This window comes from Pimephales promelas, chromosome 10 (assembly GCF_988280905.1).
Source record: "Pimephales promelas chromosome 10, fPimPro1.hap1.1, whole genome shotgun sequence".
NCBI lineage: Eukaryota > Metazoa > Chordata > Actinopteri > Cypriniformes > Leuciscidae > Pimephales > Pimephales promelas.
The window spans coordinates 18,422,501-18,444,671 of NC_142778.1; the positions used below are offsets into that span (position 1 = coordinate 18,422,501).

Sequence of the window (22,171 nt, forward strand, 5' to 3'; positions counted from 1 at the left end):
GGTGAAGATTAAGAGATTATGAAAATATTGTGAATTTAAATGCATTGAAAGGCATGAACAAACACTGCTGCTGCAGTGAAAGTTTGAGAAGGCAGCTGAAAGAAAATGTCTGACTGTATCAATGCAAGTGAATCAACTGGATTTAAATGATAATTTATATTGGTTCACAAAGAGCTCAAAAGAGAACATGCAAGCTTTTTATATATTAAAACTTGTGTCTGTGTATATATACACACACCCAAAGGATGATTAGGAACACCTGTTCAATTTCTCATTAATGGAATTATCTAATCGACCAATCACATGGCAGTTGCTTCAATGCATTTAGGGGTGTAGTCCAGGTCAAGACAATCTCCTGAACTCCAAACTGAATGTCAGAATGGGAAAGAAAGTTGATTTTCAGCACGGCATGGTTGTTAGTGCCAGACCGGCCAGTCTGAGTAAACAAATAGGAAAAAGAGGCTACAATTTGCAAGAGCTCACCAAAATTGGACAGTTGAAGACTGGGAAAATGTTGCCGGGTCAAATTCAGATGGTAGAGTCAGAGAAGATGGATCTATCATGCCTTGTTACCACTGTGCAGGCTGGTGGTGGTGGTGTAATGGTGTGGGGGATGTTTTCTTGGCACACTTTAGGCCGCATAGTGCCAATTGGGCATCGTTTAAAGGCCATGGCCTACCTGAGCATTGCTTCTGACCATGTCCATCCCTTTATGGCCACCATGTACCCATCTTCTGGTGGCTACTTCCAGCAGGATAATGCACCATGTCACAAAGCTCGAATCATTTGAAATTGGTTTCTTGAACATGACAATGAGTTCACTGTACTAAAATGGCCCTCACAGTCAACAGATCTCAACCCAATAGAGCATCTTTGGGATGTGGTGGAACGGGAGCTTCGTGCCTTGGATGTGCATCCCACAAATCTCCATCAACAGCAAGATGCTATTCTATCAATAAGGGCCAACATTTCTAAAGAATGCTTTCAGCACCTTAAAATTAAAGCCACGTAAAATTAAGGCAGTTCTAAAGGTCAAAGGGGGTCAAATACAGTATTAGTATGGCGTTCCTAATAATCATTTAGGTGTGTATATATATATTTTTTTACAAATAACCCTAATGAATTAATAACTTAGCTACCGATTACTCTATTCCCAAGTATAGCTTTTTTCCCTCCACTTGTGGATGTCACTAAAAGTTTCCAAAAGCAAGTTTGGTAAGATTTAGCATATTTCATAAATTAAGGTAAAAAGCAATACCTTGGTGACAAATTTGTCCACAGTCAGAAATCTGCAATATCTGAAAATATTTGCTATCCCATCCCTCACACACACTGGAAATGAGGAGAATCCATGACGCAGCTGTCTCCATCCACCAGCTGTCCAGCTCCTCCCTCATGAAGCCCAATACTCAGAGGTGCCCATCGCCATGACAACGTGCTGAATAATGCACGCCTGCACGGCATGCTGGGAGTGAAACGCTCCAGCGGAGCACACACATACTTCTCTGTCTTCTGCCTTTGAGTTCACTTTTCAAAGGGGCTCTATCACACATTTGTAGCAGTTTATTCTTTCCTTGAAGTCCACTTATGCAGCAGTTTCTTTTACAAAAAAATACAATATCCAATCCATGAGTATCTTTTTGTTTCCCAGTAAAATAAAAATACTAATAATATATATATATATATATATATATATATATATATATATATATTTAAAAACAGAGAATTTAACTTGAATATCTGCCAATGCCACAAAGAAAAATAAACTTAAAGCTGCAGTCTGTAGTTTTCCCTCTTTGTCGCCATCTCAGTTTGAAATCTGCAATTGCAGTAATTAGCGGAATAATCAACTTTAGGAGACTGTGCAGCTGTCAGTCACTGCGCCGGTGTGAATACTGTCATTCAGAATCACAGATTTTTATTGGAAGTATGACCAACTTAATCATTTTCACTGGAAAATGTAATCTGAACAAGTAACATCAACTTTTGTTCTGACCAGCTAAGGGAAAAAGAGCATTGGAGTAAATCACACTAATTAAATCGAATGATCGCTTAGTATAATTTGCATGGTTTGACATGATATGATTTGTTCCCAAACTGTTAAAACATCAGCATTGTGTGACTATTTAATGCCCTTCAGATATTATTACGGGTGAATCTCCAGTTGTCACTGGTGATTGTCGTTTGAACATTTCTGGATCCGCCATCAAATTAAGTTTAATTACATTAAGTGCTGAGAGAAAAGGCCATGAATCTCCACCTCCAGCATTCTCACACATACACACAATATAGCTTATAGGGGTACGCCAAAATATAGATATGGCGATATCTCATGATATTTACTCCTGCGATCGATTCTCGATGCGCTCTTGCCAAATATCGATCTTAAAAGCCATTATAAAACACTCTATTCAATATTCCTTGATGAGACCTTCCTCCAGAAGTTGATAGGGGGCGCATGTTGCGAGTTTGGCTGTTGTGGGCTTACGTACAGTAAACACTACACACACACTTGAAAATGGCAGAGTCAAGCGAGGAAAGTAGAAGTGAGAGCAAGAAGTTAAAGGACGCTCCAGTAACATTTACTGGAGACTCACTTTGGATTTTATAGCAGTGCGGACGGGGCAAAGCTAGAAAAGGACTACGCAATATGCAAGAACTGCTTTGCAAATGTCCCCTACACGTGGCATCACCCGGAGCTCTGTGAGAAAGCCGTGGTTGGTGCTGGCTCGAAGCCGACACATCCCGGCATAAACACTTGGTAAAGCTACCACCTTGTTCAACGAGGACAAAGTCAATCACAAATGGTATCGGTTGCACTTAATAGTGTCACTGTTCATGTTTATGAAGGACAATCATATAGTATTGTTTACACTGAATCTGTCCTCAGTCTTACAGTTATTTTGCACCCAAATGGTTTCACCGTTTGTCGAATATAAAGTATTACTACTGATTGCAGCAATGTTGCACTAAAATAGTGTCTGTGACTGTTTTGTTGCAACTGATAAGAGAAAAGTTGTTTTTGTGTTTCATCCAAAAAAATAAATGGAGATTCATTTTGCTAATTAAAAAAAAATATTTCTTAAAACATGATATATTGTGAGTTATTACTGATAATATATTGATTATCTCAGTATCGCCATATCGTGAACAATGCACAGTGGTGGAGGAAGTACTGAATCTCAGTACTTAAGTAAAAGTACAAATAACCAGATAAATATTTACTTTAGTAAAAGTAGAAGTAACACAATGACTACCATACTTAAGTAAAAAGTAAAAAGTACTGTATTTTAAATGTACTTTAAGTATTAAAAGTAAAAGTACTTGCATAACAATTTATTATCTTAATGTCTATTTTCTAATGATTAATAAAACATTTAATTCTAACTCATTCAACCTAATTATAGCCTACTCCTATAATGATGTTCAATAATGATGGAAAAAAATGTCACCATTTCTGAAACAAGCTTGCAATTAGGCAATATCATGCTTATCCTTACTATATGTTAATAACTATGTTTGGCAGTAAACGCGATTCATTTATGGTGTAATTCTGAACCTCTTGGCTTGCCATAATCCTAAACAAACCAAACATATATTACACACGGTGTGTTTCCTATGCATGTAAAAACAAATTTTCACGTATGAGTTGCTGTTGCACGATAAACACACTGCGTGCGAGACGCATTTAGTGTGACCGGGTTGATATACTGTATCTATGGCAACCAAACGTCACTGGTAAGACAAACGTGCAACGAACGGACGGTCAGATTACGTTTTGGCCGGGGAAAAACTGATCAGAAAATGTAACGAAAATGTAACAGAAGTGGTAGAAATGTAGTGGAGTAGAAAGTATAATAATTGCTGCAAAATGTAACGAAGTAAAAGTAAAAAGTATGCACTATTTATTGTACTTAAGTAAAGTAAAGATACGTGAAAAATGTACTTAAGTAAAGTAACGAAGTATTTGTACTTCGTTACATTCCACCACTGACAATGCATCGCATATCGTATCGTGAAGTACCCAGCGATTCCCAGTCCTAATAGCTAATACTATTCGGGACCCCTTCTTTATGTGTACAGATATGCTCGAATTCACGGGGAAATCCACCAGTACTACTGGAATTAAAAACATTATTACAAGCTTACCTCTTTGAATCAAGCTAAGGCAAGCAGATAGTTTTGAACACTGGCTGGTTATGTACTTGCTCAAATTTATTTTGGATAATTTTTAACCCAAAAAAGTTAAGGACTGAAGCTTTCAACTAAACATGTGACTTGTGAAAATCAACCAAACTTCAAGAAACCGTGTGGGCCCATTCTGAATGTTCCTCAAAGAATTGTGCATGTGTTCTCTTATAGACTCTTATAGTCATATCAGAGCACATAGAGTGGGTGGAGTTTGTTTTATGGTTTATATTGTAGGGGTGTGAAAATGAAGTTCATATTTAAAGGATTCTGCTGGAATAGCAGAGTGATGACAGAATACAGTCATCTCTAAAATAAGAAACAAGAGGCTTGGGACTCATCATACAGAACTTAACACAGTTTAGAGGAACAACTCAAGACATTTATGAACTTCCTGTATCTGTCAACCACTGCTTGAGAGGTCAAGAGTGAATCAGACTCATCATGAGACTCTCATCCAGGTATTTTCCATTCCAAACAATGACTGATACACAAAGCAGCTCTGTGATGATGACATTATGCGATGTGAAACAGGTGTAAAAGAATGAGTCACAAGTTCATTCTTGCCATCTACTCCCCACACAGGCCGTTATCTTCTAAGGCAGCATCCTAACAAGATCTCAGATTGATTTGACACACTATTTAGTAATGAGAATTTGGCTAAAATAAGCTATAGCTGTAAGTCACCATAAAAGAAAAAATGACAAATCTTATATTTTTTTTTGTATGGAATATTGCAGTATATAGAGCAGCACTGTTCTGGATAAATTGAGAATCACGATTCTGAACAACTAAACAAAATATCTAATTTACTAGAAGATCTGACAAAATGATAATTGCTACAGTCTATTTAAAATGCTTAATTAACTTGAATGAATGAATGAATGATTCAATGACTCACAAATAAATACGGCTTGTAACTTGTTTCATTACTGGATGAATCATTGTTTTGAACGAATCGAATAACACACTGTCTTATGAATGCCAGAGCGTTGCTATCCAGTTGCTAAGGTTTTTTAAGTAGTTCCTAGCATGTTGCTATGGAGTTGCTAAGCTGTCCCAAAAGAATTTTTAGCATGACGCTATACAGTTGCTAAAATGTTCTGAGCGGTTTCTAGCATGTTGCTATCCGGTTGCTATGGTGTTTTAAGCACTGTTAGGGTGTTCTGTGTGGTTTCTTTCTGTCCTGAGCATGACAATTCAAAGCCATTGTGCCATACAGTACAAGCTGAGCAGGAAAAAGGGTGAGGAAGAGTTGGATCGGGGTTAAATAAATGGAGTTGGAAGAGGAAAAGCGGACAGAGATGCCGTGGCTCATTTCTTCTGAGCTCATTCGGGGGACTTGTGTTGAGATGATAACGTACAGTGACAGGCATTGCATAACAATAAAAAAGGCAGGGGGAAAATGGGCCACAGGAACGCAAATTCAAAACCTGCACGCATGCTGCCTAAACTCACTGAACCTTCAAAAGGTACGCAGGGACTGAACTTGCAGTAAATTAGGTTATAAAATTCTGAATCCGGCATCCAGCTCTTGTTATACACCACATGAGCAAAGTCCATCTTAATATGAATACGCAAACTACATAATGGGAGCAACATGGATGTCAGTGCAGTAGTGTTTCGTTGTATTGACATCATTTCAGCTTAGTTTCATAATCAGAATACAATGAACTATTTCAAAAGATCAAGGGAAATCTTTCTGCTAATTATATGAGACTTTTAAGCAGTCACATGAAAATCACTACGCCAAGCAGGCATCTGACCGGTGACACTAAAGGAACGAGCCCACTACTGACTCCTACACTCTTCCCGTGCAATGCTTCTTTTTTTATGGGACGTGACCTTAAGATTAAACCCTTTTTATTCGCTTTCCTGCAACGATACAGAGTAGCAGCATTGTCCGCCGCTGTAAGGCTAACACAATCTGCATTCTTGCTTTTGTTCACAACAGAATAGATAAAAAAGAATATTCCCACATGCTTCTTTCATCAGTAGAACCTTCTTATTTTTACTCTAACTTGTTTCTTCCATTGTTTTTCTACAATTTAAAAAAGATCACCACATGTAAGCTCAGAAAGATTATTTTTGAAAAGAAATTATTTTATTCAGCAAGAACAGCATGAACTTTAAACCCTTGCTTCATTTTAGCAAATTAGCCCCGCCTCCACTCACACCACACTCACACACTCACTCTCAGAGATCCACTCGGCCAACTAACTGAGGTAAACGCTGCACAATGGTATCACTCTATAACGGTAATAAATATATTTAGTCTTTTGCTTGACAGTCTATGTTGTCAAACAGCTAATAATGTTACGCAAACCATGTTCCGGTTCGCCTGCGTTCTAACAATCAACAGAAATGCTTTGAACAACTCACAAAATTCGCATTTAGGAGATATAACCATTCAAAGTTTACGTCTCTCACTTCCCCCAATAAGGATCAACAATTTAAATGACATCACTCTCCACTTCAGTTTCTCATCAGATTTCCTGTCCAATCAAATGCTCTCTAGAATCTAAACCATCCCACCCACTACATTATAAAGCTGACACAGCTGAGACCAAGGGGGTAATCCAACAGCCGGAAACTGAAGTCTACCCGGGCACCGCCATTGGCTACCAAGCCTTCACCTGCTGTTAGCATTGCATTGACTCCCATTCATTTTGGCGTCACTTTGACAGTGAATAACTTTACATCTGAGGTGTTTAAAGACTCCATTTGTCTGTTGTTTATTTCTAAAGAAACACATCAATGTATAAACATTTTGGCCCTGTAGAAGCAGTTTTTGTAAAAATAGGCTGACAATTGTGTCAAAACACACGACTGTCGCACAATCGAGAAATTACCGTAGAAGCTTGTGCGCAATCGGGGGGACATGGAGGCATAAAGTCAAGGGAGAATCCCATAGAGAGTTGTAAAGTTGCTCCTGCTGCTAGCTCATGGACAGCGAATACTCGCGCTCTCCGGCTCTGCAAGATTTGGAAGGGAATGATTCAGATTCCGTTTGGCACAGCTACTAGAGGTCGTACAACTGTCGATCAGTTTGCACACGTCACATTTACGTCCTCAAGCTCAGTTTGAGCCTGCTGACTTCACTTTTCTCCATTGAAATCTATGAGGTCGCTGTGTCCATTTCTTTTAATGTCTATGGCTGAGACTGAAATTGGTAACTTGTTTACAATTACTATTTTCTATATGGTGAATGGCATATAATGCACTATAGGAGATAGGGAACGATTCAGACAGTGTAAATATGCTTTACATTTGGGGCGAATGAAGTCTAGTTTCACGACAGCACAGGGCAGAGTCATCTTATCGAGTTGGCACAGACCACAAAACGAATCGTATACGTTTGAAATCTATATGGAGGAGATTAGGAGGAGAAGTGGTTAGACGGACTTCGCATTAGAAACAGCACTGACAAGTAGAAAAGATTACACTGGTGCTATGTACTGCATGCACCAACATAAATTACACACTTTTTTAAACTACACATCCTCAGCACGGTTACATTCACTGTTTTGAAATAGTAAAAGTTTCATAGTAAATTTTAAATGGGAATTTATTAGACTATGGCTGTCATAAGCTGTCATATGCGGCTTTTACCGAGCTCAAAAGCTCTGGCAAAATTGTGATATTAATGAAGCCCATTTTTAAAAGGGGAGGAGCAGCTCAATATGTCCTGCTTAAGTGGAAAATACATTAACACATTGAATAATGCTGCGTGTTTCAGGGCACTTGAAAATAAACTCAAAAAGAAAATAGTCACTTTAAATTGTTATATTTCACATCACAATATTACAGTTTTTACTTCAATTTGATCAAATACATGCAGCCTTGGTGAGCATAAGGATGCGTTTACTTGACAATGATGTACTAAAAACGGAAAAGTTTTCCCGCGTACAGACATAACATTGTCAGATCGATTACCGTACACACAGATTTACAAAAAGTAAGAAAAACGCTGTATTATGCTGCCAGGCCTGTAGTTGACGATATCACTTTGTAAAGAATCACAACGTGCCTAATAGAATAAAAACGTTATACGCATGCGCATGACATCACCGTTTTCACAAATTCGCATTTTTGTAGTTTACATTTTTAAATCGTTTTTAAAAACTTGCACTTTGAAACCTGTTTTTAAATTATATGTTTCAAGGCCCCCAAAACACTGTTGTCGTGTAAATGAACGGACAAAACGCATAAAATGTTTTCCGTTTTAAGTTTAAAACAGTGTCGTGTAAACGGCTCCATAAAGACATTCCGTACTGACCCCGAACTTTTGAAAGATATACTGTACATCCTAAATAATAAAAAGAGGTATTAAAAACATTTATAGCAACTTATTAATTAACTTAATTAGCTTTCAATTTTCACAACCATGAACCTAATACCCTAGCATAATGGTGACGAATTTTGCACTGGTAAGCGGCATTTACACTTTCTGCAAAAGTCTACAACATAAAATCAAGTTGGTTTTTGCACATGGTGTAGAAATTTTCACTTTAGAAACTTTCTGTGGATGCATGCACAAATTTTGATTTGGTATATAAATCTCATAATTATATCCAAATTGCACAACTATCTTATTTGACCTTTATTGCTCTGAAACGGATTGTAATGAAAAATTTCCACATCATCCTCCCACCATAACAAGTTTCCCAAAGAAGTGAACTAAAAACAGAAAAAACACATTTACTGATTCTAGAAATCTCTTGCTTATCATTTGTTCTAACTAACAGTAAAATGCCTTTGAAAAGCTGGTCAGATCCAAAAGTACAGTCACATTCACTCACATTAACAATGAGAATGAAGTCACAGCAGTGCTTCAAGGCCAAATGCACATCTGTGAAGGGTGGTTGGGGTGTTTTTTGTCCCATGTTTTGGGATGATAAACAGGGTGTTACTGAAACCATATGGTGATGTGTGGCCCAAGGGTGTGCTCACTTCTGAATCAGCGACCCCCACTTCACACTGATAGCTCCCCAACCCGAATAAATGAATAGGTTTGATACTATCTACAGATCTGCAGACGCTGGTACTTCATGCATGCGCGTTCAAGCAAAAAATATTTACATCACACCAAGACAAAATTAGACTGGATGAGCACTTCAACTCACTCAAAACACGCAACACAATGATGCCATCTTCTCACTGCTAAAAATACTCTTTAAACAATGACGACAACGATGTGAGAATGAAAACCCTGTGCTCCACAAACTAGAAGCGAGACCGCAAAAGCCAAATTAGTTGATTGACATTTTGGTTCAGAAGTGAAACATTGTAATGATTGATTTGTGCTGTTTGCCACTTCCTTGTTACCTTTAAAGTGCATACGTACGAGAGCTTCTTCTACAGGCCTTTTACAGATATCAGGCCTTGGTGTAATATCCCGGAAGAAACACACGCTTGACTTAACTGCTTTAAGGACTTTACTGATACATGTGACCCCATTCAGTCCAAAGTGAGCTGAACCATTCCTCTTATCTTACACGTACAATATTATGTCAAACAGATCCACCAAATATACTGAAACACAACTGCAATAAAACCACACAACACACATAACCCTAAAGATTTCATTCTGAATTTATGCTTTTAATTAAAACATATGCTTCAGCATATTAAGAGCCTGTATATTTTACTAACCTGATGTAGTTCGATCAATAACAAGATTCATGGCTTTTTAGAAATCCTGAAAGAATGCTAATGGTATTTAAATCATAATTTGGAAACGATCCAAGGGATCCAATAAGAATCCAACACCCACTGGTGAACCTGAGATTCCCAATTTTGGTTCATCCAGAGCTGAATCCTTTCGGATTCGTGGATCTTCTTACTAAAATCTTTATAGAATCTTTTCCAAAATATAACATACATTCCATCAGCAATCTTGTGTTATTTTTGGACGATGGACTTCTCACTTGTCCAGTCTCTGAACACAGTCATGAGCTGCTTACACGCCCAGCAGTGTAAACAGTGCGTGAGCATATCAGACTGTTGGACAACTAGGCCCTTATTTTTTTTTACATGTATATTGTACGATTTTATCCAAAGCGACTTACAAATGAGAAACATAAGAAACTCATCAGAGCCAACAATATAGTGTTTTAAATATAATGCATAAAGTAACCCATAAATGAGAACACACAATGATTTTAACAATAATTGTGTAATATTTATAGTTACTATTCATTATTATTATGTACATACTGAACTTATATTTTAGATTTAATTACATTAAACAGCTATGTTTTTTATTATTACATATTGTATAGCCCATGTAAAACACACACAAAAACAGAAAATACATATTGATATAAATTACACAGACATTATTGATATTTACACTAAATAGTTATATTAAATATATAATGTTGATGCAATTATAAATTAATATTGTTTAATGTTTATATTGCAATTGCTTCTAAAATAATATGTTGAGAAAATAAATATCACACAAATATTGGTATTATTATGATTATTATTATCCAACATGCATATATTTGGATGTTGTTAGATTGAATATAAGGCAAGCATACCTTCTGCTGCTGGAGGCACATGTAACTAAAGCAGAGATCAGACGGTGTTATTTGATCTCAAACCACATAAACGAGAAGAACAATCACTATAATCCGAGCAATTCCTGCTGATAAACCCACATCCTTGTGCTGTCTGAAATGAATGAGCAGCGCTTTCTCTGTCTGTTCTCCACAGACACGCGCCCCACGCCGAAAGCGCGTCTCCGCGTCACGCAAGATCCCGGTGAACGCGACACGCGTGACAGCAGTAAAGAACAACCGGCACTCACCTCTGTCCAAAGACACGACTGTGATTTTCCCCGAGCAGACTCTCCCTCGCTCTTTCACGCATTCAGTGTCTCCCCGCGCTCATTTGCTCCAGTCTTCTTCTCCTGTCTGTATTTTCTGTCTGTCTCACTGCTGTAAAGACACACACAAACCTGCTGCGCGAAGCGCCGCCCACGCGCGATCCCAGTGGTCATTAGTTCCCCACGCAGCGCTGCGCTCACGAGACGCGTCACCTGCACCAGTGGAGGAAGAACATGCAATATTAAACACACCACATGTGTGCTGGAGGATGAGCTGATCTCATCATACAAACTCGAGATATTTGGATATGAAATAGAAAAGATGTGACCGATAGATAGATAGATAGATAGATAGATAGATAGATAGATAGATAGATAGATAGATAGATAGATAGATAGATAGATAGATAGATAGATAGATAGATAGATAGATAGATAGATAGATAGATAGATAGATAGATAGATAGATAGATAGATAGATAGATAGATAGATAGATAGATAGATAGATAGATAGATAGATAGATAGATAGATCTTTAGCCTATGGGATTGTCTAAAAATGTCTAAACGTGGTATGCACTCAGTTTAGACAAAGTATTACATGTAAGGCTATGAGTTAATTTTGGCTTGAACACAGATTTGTTGTTGGCTTTCCTCTCTATGATGTCATGCGAAACCCCATTATTAAGTATTTCAGCGCCCTCTGCAGGTAACAGTTAACAAGCTACTAGTCAAAACAAGGTGAACTCTGTGCACCTACATGTTTAGTAAATAGGGGTGTCTTATTATATTGTTATAGATAATGTATGCAATATCATACAATTAAACTAATCAAAATAGCCAAATTAACTATTTAGATTTATTAGCATTTATGATGAATCATGAAAACTGTTGGTTGGTTTGGTTCTTCATCTTTATTTGTGTATTTAACTGTTTTAATTTATTTCAATATTTTTAAGGCATAAATAACAAACAAAACCCATATAGCTAAAGTCTCTCATCTGGCGCATGCAGACTTTTTCAGTTTTGCCCCTGATCATCATCAGTCTCGTTGACTCAAAAATATGTTCCAATATGACTTTACTCTCACCACCGGCATCACTCTGGAAAGCCATGGGTTCATTTACATTATTAGTCACACATTAGTTTGGGATTTTTTTTAGTATATTTAAATCTTTTTAAATGTAATAAAATATAATAAAGAATGTTGCCGATATATTTCTTTATATTAGGCCTACATTATATTAAAAAAATTATGTTATATTACATTATATTATATTTATCACAGTTCCTTTGCAGACTGTCATTGCATTTAAAAAATTCTTGTGTTACTAAATTTAAATTTAAGAGTTTTTGTGTAGTTATTTAGACCTCAAATGTGACTAATATAAAATAATATAAAATGTTACAATCTGTTTGACTGAAATGTTTGCCTGTTTTTATTTCTTTTTGTCTTTTATAATGGCTAATGTTAATTTACATATTGTTTTTCAATAAATATTATACCGAGTCGTGTTATGGACATATGGACTTCAGTGAAAGTTACATTATTACGCCATTAGATGGCGGCAAAGACTGTTTTTATAAGTGAGTCAGAACCAAGTTGTTTTAATGGGAAGGGCAAAGACGAACATTTCGTTTTCCTCAGTGGACACTCTAACTGCTTTTTTTTGGGATATAATATTATGGATATCAACCTGAAAATAGTGGTGGGTAGATTAAGGCTTCGTAAAGCAATGAAACAGTTGAAGCAAATCCGACACCTGTCTCCACGGTGACAATTAGTGGTCACTTGCAGGTGTTGATCTGAAACAACCTTGAAAACGAGCCATACAAATGTGTTTTGTTTTTTTAATATTGTATTTTTCTAATATGTGAAGCTTGTAAAATGTTATTTTTGTCATCAAATTAGGCTAATATTAATTAAAAGAAATCAACCACAATGTCTCATTATTTTTTATAGATTTTTATTAAAAAAAAAACATTGATTTCTCTGCTCTCTGCTGTCGAAGGACTTTAGCATAGGCTACTTCTTTTTTTTTACAGATAATTTCTCCAGCCTTTGAAAAAAAAAATCCTCTCGTAATACAGTTATAAATCTGCAGGTCATTTAAAATATATGAAAGGAAAGGCATTCGAGTACACACTTATGTGTGTGTGAGGGGAAAACAGGGGTAGTAGAAAACTTCGGTTTTTGTTTCTATCTATCTCCATATTGAACTGTTTTATGTGCTTACTGTACCCGTATGATTGTATAATTATGGAAACATGTTCATGAACAATATAAGTTATTACTTTGTATAGCAGTGTTTCCCAACCCTGTTCCTGGCGGCACACCAAGGAATGTGTGTTTTCTTTGTCTCCCTAATCAAACACACCCGATTCAACCCATCAGCTCATTAACCCACCTGATTATTAGCTGATGGGTTGAATCAGGTGTGTTTGATAAGGGAGACAAAGAATACACGCAGTGTTGGTGTGCCGCCAGGAACAGGGTTGGGAAACACTGTTGGACCCGTTTGAGCCCTAGAGCAGACCGGAGATCTCTCAGTTTGTTGAAAGCTTCCCGATGTTGACTCTCGTCTTATTTCGACGACTGGCACTGGACAGACAGAAGTTGTATTTTCTTTGTCTCACGTGGCGTTTGCGTTGTGGTTTGGAATGAACTACAAGCCGGTCTCTTTGGGGCTGTTTACACCTGGCCACAATGTGTTTTCTCAGATCGGATAGCAATCTGATTTATCAAAACGATTTCATTACACCGCTCACATAAATTTGTTTTTGCAAAACGGATATAATCCAGACTGATCTCATGAAGTAGCGTGTGTATGCCACGCCAATTCTTATTTCCATTTTTGCCGTGCTATCAAGACGCATAATCGCCTTTCAGCGTGTTTATGAACGCCGTTGACCTTACGTTATATAAATATATGACTTACCTCAACCCCGTCCCTAAACCTAACCGTCACTGGGGTTAATGGCATTTATCACTGTTCCCTCACCATCCTAGGGAAAAAAAAGATATGACTTACCTCAACCCCATCCCTAAACTTAACCGTCACTGGGGTTAATGGCATTTATGACTGGAGATTTGACTGCGTGTACAGACACGCGGAATGACTCGGTTATTAATGGCGTAGACATACACGCGGATAGCTCAAAATGCGTAGAGATAACACGCCACCTGACTCAAAAGTCATGATGTCATGTTGTATAATCTGATCTTCAATTCCCGCGCTATATAGTAGGGGTGTGCAAAAAAATCGATTCACATTTGAATCGCGATTCAATCTTTACCGATTCAGAATCGATTCATAGAATTCCAAAAATCTATTCATATAGGCTATATTTTTTAATGGCGTGCAGGGGCGGAGTGGCAATCGGGTGAGTTGGGACTTTTACCGGTGGTCCGGTAGTGTTTCTATAGTTTCGAGGCTGCGAGGGCCGGTCTGATATAGTTATTGCAAGTTCTTGCCGCCCGCTGGTCAAACTGTGCAGCCACTCAGCTCAACCCGTAAATAAATGCATCGATCCGCAGATCTTATGTTTGAGTTCTGTAGATCTTTTGCCAAGCGTGTCTGTAGATCTTTTGCTCAGCTGCTCATCTGAGGTGATGCGCGTCGTCATATATGACTAAAATAACATGACAACCTATAGCCTGCTTTCAACAACCAGATGCATTTACACTTGTCCAGTTTTGTCTGGAATACGGCCCAGACCACGTCCTCAAGTGATTTGAGCAATCGATTCAAATCCGTCTCGAATGCATTTCGGAGGGCAACCTGGTCTTTTCACGATCGAATAAGCTATCCGATCACAGAAAACGCATGAAGTGACCAGGTGTAGGCTAAACAGCTCCTTTGAATCCATCTTCTACTTTTGTGGAAAGTTGACTAAAGTTGTGTCGCTCGAGTTGTCTTCTCTGATACGGAGAATGGTGGCGAATACACTACCTGCAAGACAGGCACATAGCCAGGCGAGCGTGAACGCGCATGACGTCACTGCCAGTCTCAGATTCGAGCCCGAATCCCTCTTATTTATCTTAGGCTCATTCAGCCCATCAGGCGATTGTTTAAGCATGTATGGGTTAGAAAACGGCTATTTTTAACATGAAATGTTGCGCAATGCACCTTTAAGTCTTAGCCTACTTACAGGTTGTGGCCCAACAACTGCTGCCTCTGGTTTTAAAGTTGGAACTGCTTCATGTTTTAGTAACAGTTTCTTGTTGAAGCCGGGATTGAATTCGTGGAGATTCTGGAAGCTGTCTTCCGTAAAATGCGCAGCACAGAGAGCAAGATTACGATCGTCATTTTCAGGAACATAATCAAAAATAAATTGTATCCATTGTTGACGAAGTACAGCGTCCGTGGGAAGCTCGAACACAGAAGACTTGTCAGCTGGGTGAACACAACACACTCGATGAACCGCAGAAATATGGCCACGCCCTTTTTTGCATATTCCGGAGGGAGGGGTTGATGCAAATGTATGGGTTAGTGACGTCTAAAACTCAGCTGTAGTCCCAATCAAGTCGTTTTTGTAGGCAATATACTTCCTGATTTTTAAAGACGATATCTCTGCTTACACTAAACTTTCAGCGCTGTAACTTTGCAGATACTTGTAACGGTCACCAGGTGGAGTGCCCTTGAGAGTCACCAGAGGGCACTCCACACCAGATGTTCATGTTTCACTCACAAACTACATTTCCCAGAACTCACTGCCCGGACTCCTCATCACTGATCAAATTCACCTGTACCTCATACATTGATTGCATTCACCTGTGTCTCATCCTGTTAGTCTGTCTAAATACCTTGTGTTCACATTCACTGTTTGCGAAGTCTTGTTGTACTGTGTGTCTGCATTTCTGAGCGTTTTCCGTGTTTGTTTTCTGGTTTTTGATTTTGGATTGTTCTTGGACTCTGGTTATTGCTGCCTGCCCTGACCTCTGCCTGTTTTTTGGATTCCCACTGTGTTTCCTCCATTGCCCTGTCTGCTGATTCTCGACCCTGCCTGTACGACTAATCTTAATAAAGCTGCATTTGGATCTTCATCTCCAAGTCTCTGAGCAGTTCATTACACTAAGTATGCGTCAAAACTGGCGCCATCTTTTGAAAAGTCTTGTCATAGAAAGTAGCTAGGTAATGCTGCTGCTGTCTCCGCCTGTACTTCAAATTCATGGATTTTAGAGCAGCGTATGGATGTTCACACAAACGAAATCTTAACTAGGAAGAATGTTTAAAATATCTTTTTTTTATTAAAATTTTCTCTGGACTTAATGATGAATACATGTCTGACCATTGGAACGAACCAAAAAACTAGAAAATCGCATTCATGAGGATTTACAGTGATTTTATTTCAGTAAGACCTTATGTCTAGATTGACGCTTATGCATTAAAGAGCAGGGGCTCCCCTGTTCCATGATGGTGGCTCTAACTGCCGTAGCCAATGCGACTTCTAGTGTATCTATGGGTAGAGGCTGAATGCCTCCTACTTAGGAACCTGTTAGAAGGTTTTGGCGATGGGGCGGGTGCATCGGAGGACAAATTGGCGCTAACCTCTCGAAGAGCTGCAGGTGAATTGGTGTAGCTTTCCTGAAGGGCCTTCATTAATGATATTGCATAACCTGCAGACATTATAATAATAATACTGTTGAAAGATCACTGCCACTGATCACAGATGTCTCGTGCACCATCTCAAAATATGATAGAACCACATGGGCATCTTTTGTGAAGCGCGGAGACCGCACGCAGTAGGCCTACTTCTCCATCCAATCAGTTCTCCATGATGTCTCGCGGTTTCCATTGTGATTGTAATGCAGCGCCGCTAAGAGAAGCCTACAATATAACTCATTTGACATTTTTTTTGAAACTTGGTGTATGTATGACAAAATACTACACTAGGCATGATAATAGGTACTATTATTACGATAAAAGGCATAATAATTGGCAGTATAATTCCATTGGATAGCACTTGACCAGCTGTATCCCAAGGTATGAAAACCCTGTGTGCTTGGGCGCGAAGTGCAAGATGAGGGAGTGGTAAGCCTCAAGGGAGAAGGTCTGGTGCTGTGGAGAAAGCTGTCGAACATCTTTCAGTAAGGCAGTCCTCATGATTATGTTCTCCAACTTTACTGCTGCCAATGAGCCTGCAAAGTCCAAGACAGGTAGGCAGGGAGGCAGACAGACACACAGATGGAAAATGTATAAATAGACAAGAAGATAGACAAACTAAATTATTTTTTTTTAAATGGAAACACATGAAATTGCCCTGCATATGAATTATAGCAAACAGTTAACAGAATGTTATGAGATTACAGGGAATTAAAAATGAATTTAATCACAAAGGTCACATGTCAAAGCATCCAGACAATCACTCAGACAGCAAATACAAAAAAAAACTGTAGAGCGTGCATAATACCACATACTGTGTGTACTGTACCTGGGTCCAGCCACTCTTTGTTGCGCTGATTCACGTCTAGAGGGCCATGGGAACAACTGGAGAAAGCAGGGGTGTCATGGTCATGGAAGTCCTGGATGTGGTTGACTAAACTTCTCCATTTGACCATTGTCGTCGTCCATGACCGCTGGTTTGCCGTCTGGGGTTGAGGCTGCAGTGTCCAATAGAAGTGATTGATTCACTATAGCAGGCCTCCACAACTGTAGTTGGTCACACTCTTTTGAAGCTGCAACCAAGGCCTTCCCCAGACCTGTTTTAGAAAAAATGGTATTAATTGATATGCACTAACAAAAACTGCTTCAAGGTTCCAACAATGGATGCATGTTTTTGGCAATGTGCCACACATCAAAATAATGCTGTGTCCCTTCTGGGCTCAGCTCCTCTCTGACCCATTTTGCAACCTAAGGAGAAATAAACAAACTTTTGTGGATGATTGACCTGTGTGGCCCTCAGTGCATCAGCAAACCACAAACATCCAGCTTCAGTGCAATTTAGATATTTACATTCAATACTGCATTTTTATTGTAAACACCTGGCGATGACGGTCCGTGATCAGCGTTGCCAAATGCAGGTCCTTTCCCCTCAGCAGGCCAACACTGCGCTTGAGCCCTTCAAAGCTCACACCATGATCTGTTGGGGACCTCTGAGCTCTGCAAAATGACATACAGTAACACTGTAGTGTTACTACAGTGTAGAATGCTGGTGTTGTTGAAGGAGGCGTAAATGAACCAAAGCATCGCTGGTCCAGGAATTATGATACACTGTACTCTAGTACTCTGGCAATATCCCAGCAAACAAATTTAGGTTCTGGGAATGTTAGTTTTTGGTTCCCAGAACGTTCCTAGAACTTTCCCTTAAGGTTAAGGGAAAATTCCCGGAACATTCTCCTTACGTTATAAAAATGGAACCTAAAAATAACCTACATGGAACGTTCCTATAAAGTTCTTGTTTGGTTCCCAAAAAAATAACCACCATTCGGGAACGTTCTGTGTTTGCTGGGAAAGCTCTATGCATCGTTGTACTAGTGGAAAAATGTTATATTAAGATACAATCAGTTTCCAAATTGCAGTTTATTTCTTTGTCTAATAACATCAGGTTTACCTGAACAAGCTGAACATCCACCACCTTGTTCACTCTGTCCTCTATCAGAGAGTATGATCCATACTTCGCGCAGTGCCCAGGAGAATCTGACCTGGAATTAATTACAAATTTGAATCATGTTTCAAGTTTGTAATAACCAAGGTCTGTAAAGACAATCCACCATGTCATCTGCAAATGCCAACTAAAGCCACCCTACATGATAACAAATAACAAAATCAAAGCATGCAACTAGCCAATGAGCTCTCACACTGGTTTACCTGCAGTCATCAGCAAGATCTAGCCCACCATCCTTTGCTCGTAGGTCACTAAAATTCCTTGCTTGATCGCTTTGCCAGGCCTGAACGATCACAAAGAAGAAAGAAACTGCTCGCACTGATGCCCTACAGGCCAAACAGAGTCATTCAAACTACCAAAGCTACAGTACACAAACAAAATGAGCATTCAAAATGGTCTGTTGGTTTTAAATGATCTCACTTGTGGTGAGATCATGAGCTGTGGATTTGAATGTATTCTCAAATAATACTTTCGTCAAGGTTTATATAAAAAAATACATTTCGATATGAAGTGTACACGTTTTATTATTACTACAGTCAAACCTGAATGAAGGGAAAGCATGTTGCTACATGTAACATTAAAATTCAATAAATAAAAAAAATAAAAAGCAAATCTTTTATCACAGCTTAATCCACCTGGATCTGATCTCATTTCCACCTCTTATTTCAGTCGCCTGACTCAATGATGCTGTGTGTAGCCCTAGTTAGTTTGTGTATTATTGTGAATTTTAAAATTTATTTTTTTGGTCAAAAGTGACCGAAGAGCAGCATGACAGTATAGACTTTTTTGGACTTGTAACATTTGTTGAAAAAGTAAATTAATTATTTCAATTATGCTATATAAAACTTTCAGTAACAATATTATTGCAATAAATTGTAGTACTTTTTAAGTTCTGAAAATATTTTAAATTGTAGATTCACAGGTCACAGGTCTCAACGGTTTAAAACATAAATGTGTGCATGATATATATATATATATATATATATATATATACACACACACACACACAGTATATTAAGGGGTATTATAGATATATCCATATATATATATAAACCTGAAATATATGAAGAAAAAAATATATGTTTATATTCATGCAAACCTTCTGGATCTGTTATTTTTTCTTTTTTTTTCTTTTTTTAAGATTATTGCAAAAAGTAAAGTATCCTATGAGTCGGACGCTCAAAAGTACAACACGTTCGAATAGACGTTCGAATGTTTGATTTTGGCAAGGAAAACGCGCCATAGGTTTGGAAAGAAATGACACAAAGCGAGCGCCATATTGCACCACTGATCAAACTTCACTGCACACCTATGAGCACCTCCTCACCTTACTCGTAACCTCAACCTGCCTCAAATAGCATATTATTATAAAGAAGCTTAAGTAAAACTGCCCGTCTCAATAATATAATATTCTGTTAGATTAAAAGGGCATACAATGATTTGGGGAGTCTATATTTGTTAAATTCTGGTCAATTTATTTATCTTGCATTATATTATTATCTTGTTTATTCTTGTAACCTCTGGCAACACTGGACAATGTTCTTTTCAAATCCTACTATAGAGGATTGAGTCGTATGGCAAGCCATTTTAACATTTAACAGCTAGACTGGATATGTGTTGCAGATATCTGTAATTCACTTTCACCTAGTCAAAAAGAACATTTCAGATATCCGCAACTATATTCTTCCTATCCATAATTGTCATTTCAGATATCCACAAAGACATTCTTCCCATAGACCATTTCACAAGATGTAAACAACACTGGTCCAGAAGCACTTCCTGTTTCAGTTTGTAGCTGTTTTCTTTATTTCACATGTAAAGAAAACATCTTAAAGATGTTTGTTTAACTTTTTGATTCAGTTTTAAATGTTCTGTTGGTTGTTTTTTATCCCAGCTTTTATGTAGTGTTAAAAAACTGAAACAGGAAGTGCTTCTGGACCAGTGTTGTTTACATCTTGTGAAATGGTCTATATCTACAATTCAGTTGGAGATATCCACTATGTGAATTACGGATATCTGCAACTGAATTGTATACTGTATATCTGTAATTCCAGTTTGAGATATCTACAATTTGATTCTGACTAGTCAGAACTCTGGTTCAAGATACCTACATGTTCCATTTCAGATATCTTAAATTAAAGGGTTAGTTCACCCAAAAATGAAAATTAAGTCATTAATTACTCACCCCCATGCTGTTCCAACCCCGTAAGACCTTCGTTCATCTTCGGAACACAAATAAAGATATTTTTGATTGAATCTGAGAGCTAGATCAGTCCTACATAGACTGCCTAAGGGACTGGCTCTTGACGGCCCATAAAGTCATTAAAGAAAAGGTTTAAATATTCCATGTGCCTACATCGGCTCAATTATAAGTTTATCAAGCGACGAGACTACTTTTTGTGCGAAAAAAACATAAATAACGACTTTATTCCACTATTCCATTACTTCCTTATGGGCGCATGCGCGAGAACTGAGACGAGGACGTTCTCATTCGTCTACTTTTTGTTACCGGCTGCTCACCGCTTAGGAGTTTTACCGCAACCTACCGTATAAAATGATGATCCATATATAAAGCGCTCCGGATTATAAGGAACACTGTAGTTTAAGTGCACCTTATAGTGCGGAAAATACGCAAATTGAAAAGCGTATGTACAGCGCGCATCTTCCTCTGCTTGTAAACAGAAAGTTTTGCGCTTCCAGCTATATCAGGACATCATCTTATACGGTAGGGGGCGGTAAAACTCCTAAGCGGTGAGCAGCCGGTAACAAAAAGTAGACGAATGAGAACGTCCTCGTCTCCGTTCTCGCGCATGCGCCCATAAGGAAGTAATGGAATAGTGGAATTAAGTCGTTATTTATGTTTTTTTCGCACAAAAAGTAGTCTCGTCGCTTGATAAACTTATAATTGAGCCGCTGTAGGCACATGGAATATTTGAACCTTTTCTTTAATGACTTTATGGGCCGTCAAGAGCCAGTCCCTTAGGAAGCCAATGGAAGAGTGATCCAGCTCTCAGATTCAATCAAAAATATCTTTATTTGTGTTCCGAAGATGAACGAAGGTCTTACGGGGTTGGTACAGCATGGGGGTGAGTAATTAATGACTTAATTTTCATTTTTGGGTGAACTAACCCTTTAAGTTTTGAATAGGCTAAAGAATAAGCACTAGTAGCTAATGAATAAGTACTAGTACTTAATGGAATAGATATCTTTAACTGGAATTATGACTGGTCAAATGGTGTTGTAGATATTTCTACAAACTGGAGTTAGGGATAGTCATAATTGAATTGTAGATATCTATTATCAAGTTATAGATATCTTGAAATGAATTGACATAAATGAAAAACATAAATGAATTAAAATGTGGATTCGCAAGCAGTTGTTCCTGAAGGAGGGCTCAGTAACTTACTTACCCATTGTATATGGATCAGCTTCCTCCTCCGAATCAAAACCTGTAAGTATTATTAATAATTGTTGCTTTTATGGGTTTTGAACGGTTTTGTAGCGTCGGGGCGAGAGGAGGGAATATGTGTGTGCGCGTGCG

At 38.2% G+C, this 22,171-nt stretch overlaps 1 protein-coding gene and 2 long non-coding RNA genes across 5 annotated transcripts in view; all 3 read right to left on the minus strand.

Moving 5' to 3' along the window:
• The window catches only part of pak1 (p21 protein (Cdc42/Rac)-activated kinase 1), a 49,965-nt gene extending 38,810 nt beyond the window's left edge, over window positions 1–11,155 (minus strand). Inside the window, exon 1 of one of the 2 annotated variants that reach the window (XM_039663718.2) lies at window positions 11,006–11,155. Coding sequence is in view for 1 of the 2 variants with exons in the window: in XM_039663720.2 (XP_039519654.2) it covers window positions 10,737–10,757 (21 nt within the window). In the remaining variant the exon portion in view is untranslated. Of the gene's footprint in view, window positions 1–10,736; window positions 10,945–11,005 lie in introns of those variants that run through there. The other variant, XM_039663720.2, reaches the window with a different exon arrangement.
• The window catches only part of LOC148977394 (uncharacterized), a 72,999-nt gene that overhangs the window by 43,300 nt on the left and 7,528 nt on the right, over window positions 1–22,171 (minus strand). The gene's annotated exons all lie outside the window — the stretch shown is intronic.
• LOC120473743 (uncharacterized) lies at window positions 16,261–19,558 on the minus strand. Of its 2 annotated transcripts, XR_016145443.1 has the most exons (6): window positions 18,834–19,558; window positions 18,577–18,667; window positions 18,008–18,125; window positions 17,458–17,725; window positions 16,995–17,164; window positions 16,261–16,853 (listed from the first exon to the last, which is right to left on the minus strand). It is a non-coding gene; the product is annotated as an uncharacterized LOC120473743 (long non-coding RNA). The 2 variants fall into 2 exon arrangements; XR_005621657.2 differs by having other exon boundaries at window positions 16,261–17,164.